At 49.0% G+C, this 6000-nt stretch overlaps 1 protein-coding gene across 1 annotated transcript in view; it reads left to right on the top strand.

The window, feature by feature from the left end:
• The first annotated feature begins 496 nt into the window (after nucleotides 1-496).
• abtb2b (ankyrin repeat and BTB (POZ) domain containing 2b) overlaps nucleotides 497-6000 on the top strand; it is a 77873-nt gene continuing 72369 nt past the window's right edge. The window contains exon 1 of the mRNA XM_083762949.1: nucleotides 497-1977. Within this exon, the coding sequence (XP_083619075.1) occupies nucleotides 1062-1977 (916 nt within the window). The 5' untranslated portion in view covers nucleotides 497-1061. The remainder of the gene's footprint in view (nucleotides 1978-6000) is intronic.

Below are 6000 nucleotides of genomic sequence, written 5' to 3'. Positions count from 1 at the left end.
TCCACCACCTCTCCCCCTCTCATGCACGTAATTGACAATAATAAAGTCACAACACCAACTTTGATGAAGCAGTTTAATTGTTTTCTAAATATATAAGGTTTCATTAGCAGTTTAATTGTTTTCAAAATATATAAGGTTTCATTTCCGGAAAAATGAACATTTTGGAGTTAGGTGGTTTCTTCCCGAAAGCAGAGATATATGTTTTAATTATCCGATTTACACACTCACAAGTCACAACGCATTGCATAGTATGCAAATTGTGGCTGAAACGGATCACAGAGAGATGCCACAGTTACAGTATCAAGGGGTGATGTAAAACGGGGAAGCGTGATGTACCTGCCAGATGTTTACGTTATTTCCCCGTAAAGTTTGGAGACATGTGTAGCATGCTGTGATTGGCTCCTGCGGGAGAGTCTGTCTGATTGGTGCTCGTGCGTTGTAGTTCAGCCCCTCCAGCGGCACATCTGCATCGGTTCCACGCTCCACTCCACTCACGGCTCACGCCACCAGATCATTACGCCAGGGCAGGCTGTCGGTCACGGACACGGAAGAGAGTGCAAGCGACGTGTTATCATTTACACTTTTAAACAACACAACAAACGCGGTTCAGTTCGCTGAAAGGATATTACGGGACTCTACTTTTATCAACGAACACACACACACAGCCAGGCTCTGTTTCCTGAGAGGGGAGAGGGTTGGTTTTTCTACACCGAAGGAGAGAGAAAGTTTAAAGCCCCGCGGAGAAAGAGAGAGAGAGGTGAGCGAGGTGTACGTATTTGCCGGCTTTGAGTCTCATTTTCGTTTACAGAACGTGTGGATTCAATCAAGACTACACTTTTTCTAATGTAAAGGTGCTTTGCTGTCAATGAGATTGTTCCCCTTTCCTTTCTGCCTGTCACGCTCTGAAGTGTATAAGCACAGCATGCGTGATACTCGTTGCGCTGCGTAAAACCAGTTGAACCAGCTCGCGCGCATGACTTTCGACGGCCGTTGGCATTCATAACTTCCCCCGCGGTTAAACAGTCCATTGGAACCCCTCATAGCGCCGCTGCTGCTGCACCATGGCCGGCATGAGCAATAATGCCCACATGATGAAGACCCTGGAGGACCTGACGCTGGACTCAGGCTACGGCGCGGGGGACTCCTGCAAGTCCCTCAGCCTGTCCTCGTCCAAGTCCAACTCACAGGCGTTCATGACGCAACACCGGGGCAACTGGTGGTACTACTCCGGCTCCATGAACAGCCGGAACAACAGCTGGGACACCGTCAACACCGTCCTCCCGGAGGACCCCGAGGACATCTTCTCCAAGTGTCCCCGCCTGCCGGAGCTGGAGGAGTTCCCCTGGACCGAGGACGAGCTGTCCAGGATCCTGCGTAAGGTGTCCGGAAGCGGGAGTACCAACAAAGGGGGACCGGCTGGGCCCACGTTCCCGGCAGAGGCGGTCAGACGGCTGTCCACTCTCCTCCGGCGCGCTCTGATCCGCATCTCCCGTGAGGCCCAGCGGCTGAGCGTCATGCACTGCCGCTGCACGCGCTTCGAGGTGCAGAGCGCCATGAGGCTGGTCCTCAGCTGGTCGCTGGCCGACCACTGCGTCTCGGCCACGGTCAAGGCCATCTCCATGTACAGCATGAGCACCGGCGAGCTGCTGCGGAAGGGCAAGTCAGCCCGCTGCGGCCTCACCTTCTCCGTGGGACACTTCTTCCGCTGGATGGTGGACACGCGCATCTCCGTGCGCATCCACGAGTACGCTGCCATCTGCCTGACCGCCTGCATGGAGGCCCTGGTGGAGGAGATAGGCGCCAGGGTGCTGGCGGCCGAGCGGGGGAGCCACCACCACGCCGGGCCGGACTCGGGCCTCCTGGCCAACGGATTCGCAGTGACCCCGGAGACCCTGGAGGGCGTGGTGAACAACGACGCAGAGCTGTGGGGGGTCCTGCAGCCCTACGAACACCTGATCTGCGGGAAGAACGCCAATGGTAATGACAAACCCCCCTTTTAAGTCAGTGGTTCTCAAACTTTTACATTTCAAGGAGCTCTGAGAGTGCACACATGGAACCCAATGGTTCCATTTGTGCACTCTCAGGGTTACAGACCTGTAAGGGTCCATTCGAATTGGAACCCCCTCAAGGAACCCTGAGGGTCCTTGGACCCCACTTTGAGAACCACTACTGTGTGTGTGTGTGTGTGTGTGTGTGTGTGTGTGTGTGTGTGTGTGTGTGTGTGTGTGTGTGTGTGTGTGTGTGTGTGTGTGTGTGTGTGTGTGTGTGTGTGTGTGTGCTTGAATGTTTTAGTTTATTTTTTGTGAGTGTGTAACTGTATGTTGGCGATAATCATCATAATCATGAGTCTTTTTTTGTGGCACTGAAAGTCACAATTTCAGTGTAAACCTTTTCACGTGCTCCCTTTTCATTTCTGACCGACACACACACACACACACACACACACACACACACACACACACACACACACACACACACACACACACACACACACACACACTATACTTTCCACTCACTCATGGTACACGTGTGTGGAAAAGGTGTAACATTGGTCTAGCAGCTGCTGGATACAATGCAAGGTCTTTGTGTGTGTGTGTGTGTGTGTGTGTGAGCATTTGATGGACCCACTCCTAATTTGACTCGTCAGAATGGGGGAAAATAACAGCCCGTCTAGCAAAGAGAGCATTTTTGTCCATGACTGAGGTTTAGAGAGGTGAGATGACCATTGGAATTAGTGTTACTCTGGTCAACGCTTGATTCTGACTTGTCGACTCTCCGCATCAGCCCCTTGATCAAACCCTCACACGTAAATCGATAGGCATGACACTCAGCCAGGGGTTGAGTTAACAGTTAACTGTACATTACAACTCTTGTTATTGTATGTGGGCGTGCTACCTGAGACTTTATGGCTCAGCCGGAGCCCCAGGTAGGGGTCTTGTCGTTCGTCTGTGCTAAGTTATCTGTTTCCCCCTTTCCCCTGGTCTAGTGGTTCTAAATAGACCCTTAAAGGTCTGAACCTTTTGCAAGTATACAAATGGAACCAAACATTTGGTTAGGTCCTTGTAATTAAAAGCTTTGAGAACCACCGCTCTCTAGTCTACTGTATGACTTCCTCTTCCAGAGTCAGATCCATGGTGATAATTTAACTCTTGAGAGTTCACAGATGTAACTGGTTATGTCTGCAAACTCTCTGAGTTACAGATTCCTCAGCCTCGGCGTCCATTTGCTTACATTTGTGTACACACTTCTTTGATTGAAATCGGCACTGACAATTTGCCTGCGTATCCTCCTCTCCGCTCCTCCCGCTGTGCTCGTCTTCGTGCTAATATCCTCTCCCTCCCTCCTCGCTCCTCATCTGTCTCTAATCGCCAACATCAGCCGGCTCGCATGGTTCTGTCCGCGTGTTTCTTCTTGTGCCATCCTGATTCCTGACCTTCCCTTCCCTTCCTCCCCAATCATCCCCCTGTCTGTCTTCCTTCCCTGTTGCGTACGCATGCCGTCAGTTAGTTATATGATCTCCGTCCAGGACTGTCCATGTTTGTTGGCAGAGCTTAGCTGAACTGATGGCCTTGGCTCATCATCACCACTATCATCATGGCGTTGAGGGGGACAATGTTAGCCAGGGGGGCCCGCTTTGTTTGGTGGCTCGCTACCAGCTTCCCCGGGAGCACAGTGACACAATGGGCTTTTGTTGGAACTTGCAGCTTAGTTCCATTCCAACACACGGGGAAGAAAAACAAATGGCACGCGCGCACACACACACACACACACACACACACACACACACACACACACACACACACACACACACACACACACACACACACACACACACACACACACACACACACACATATATATATACTCACACGTTACAGTAATACACGCACAGTGTATTATTTTCGCAAACCAACAGCGTATAACAGAGCTGCGCTGCTGGTCCCAACCTGGCATTATTATTATTAAAGCAGATGTTGAGCTTGGCCCAGCCCTGTTCTGGTGAGTGCACTACGGTGGCTTTTGAGAAAGGCCAGTGCACGTAATAACAACACACCATTATTCTGACCACCCTGGCTTTTTATAGGCCCACGGCTGGGCCCTGTGTGCACGACACACACACACACACACACACACACACACACACACACACACACACACACACACACACACACACACACACCCTAACTTCCCATCTGTCAGTCACCACAAGCACCATCAGTGTTCACCAGGCAAAGATCAACTTTCCATCCCCAAACTCAAACACTCACTGATAGCTTCTCAGAATAGATGTGTAGAGTACTGACCAAGCTAATGGGCACAACTTGATGAATATCCTCTCTCTCTCTCTCTCTCTCTCTCTCTCTCTCTCTCTCTCAGAGAGCAGGGGCAGCCCCACATCTGGAAGTCTTTAAGGCAGAAATGACTTCTACGGCTCCAATAACATTTCTGAAAACTCCCTCTCTCCCCCTCTCTCTCTCTCTCTCTCCCTCTCTCTCTCCTTTCTATACTTCTTTCTCTTGCCATTCCACTACTTCTTTATCTTGTTTATTTCTCTGGGTCTACAGGGAGTGCATTAGAGGAACTTGGGTCGTGATGTGCCAGGATCCTATTCATGGAACGCACGCACACACGCGCACACACTCACACACAGACCTTTTTAGTTCTCGGCAGCGTTCAAATGGCTACAGAGCCCTATTTGACTGCACCAGACAGTGCGGCTATTTTTCTTTCATTGTTCATCACAGGGTAATACAGTAGCACTCTTCCTGGTATATCGTTTCTGTCGGGTGGAAACCTCCTATGTCCAAAACTGTATTGCTTTAGCAGATTGACAAACTCAAAACCCGTTGCTTCGCACTGTGTTTCGAGCTTGTAGATCCGCTACTTTTGTGTGACGCTGTAGTATGAAAAAACCCTACTAAAAGTTAAAATATGGAGATAAGAGGTTTCTGCTCGTTCTATTCAATGAGAATATTCAATGCTCGTTCAATACATATGAGAGGTTGGCTGAGGGGCATTTGAAAGTGCAGAGAGAGCACTAGCTTTTTAGCTGGCTAATGGACAGGGGGAGAAGTGGATTGAATCATTGATCTTTATGACTAACCCTTATATGTTCCTGCAACTCTTGAGAATATACAAATGGAACCAAATGCTTTTTGGTTCCATTTGTGAACTGTGAATTTGACTGGACGTAGGCTGGTAAATAGGTACTTCCCCTGACCCTGAACACAAACAATCAGGCTTGTGACTGAAGGATCATCAGACCAGGGAAAAACAACTAAACAAATGCCGGAAATTTGATTACTATTTCTTCTGATATTCTCCCTGTTGTTGTATAGACTATAGTATTAATAATATGACTTAGTATTGCTGGCTCAACACATTTCACACAAAGATGTAGCATTGAGGAAACCTTGAACCGCAGGTAAATGGGAGTTCAGTCAGTTTGACTTTGTTCCAGTTTACAACGTAGCAATTGAGCCGTGACAGACGGGGTGCATGGAGCGAACGCAGCCTATGATTTGCTTGCCTCGTATATCCCTAAATATGTATTTAGCCCCCTTTAAAAAAGGAGGCGTGGGAACAGTGGGCCGCGCTCACCGAGCTGAGGAAGAGTGTCCCAGCACTGTGGTCACACAGATGGGAAAACCAGCACTCTGAAAATACACTCCCTTTGCCCCAAGAAAGCTGGATCGGGATCAAATACAGCTTTTGGAAAACATATCGGGATATAAATATTATGGCGCAGGAGGACGACCATACTTTTTGTCCCTGTGTTGATGTGTTCCCGGTACTGCACTTTTGTACGATTTTGTTCAGGTATTGCGCTTTGGCCTGGATATTTACATGTGAATGAATGTAGGTTAACCTTGTGAGAGCTCTCAACGTGTCGGTGTGTGTGCACAGCTAAGACTATAAGTCAAGCAGCTTTAGTTGGATAATAAGGGTTAATCTGTTGCAAAACACCACAAAAAAGTGTGTGTGTGTGTGTGTGTGTGT

This window comes from Protomyctophum parallelum (genome assembly GCF_964188405.1).
Source record: "Protomyctophum parallelum genome assembly, chromosome: 4".
NCBI classification, from domain to species: domain Eukaryota; kingdom Metazoa; phylum Chordata; class Actinopteri; order Myctophiformes; family Myctophidae; genus Protomyctophum; species Protomyctophum parallelum.
The sequence above is the reverse complement of the archived record's forward strand: the minus strand, read 5'-3'. Positions and strand labels throughout refer to the sequence as shown.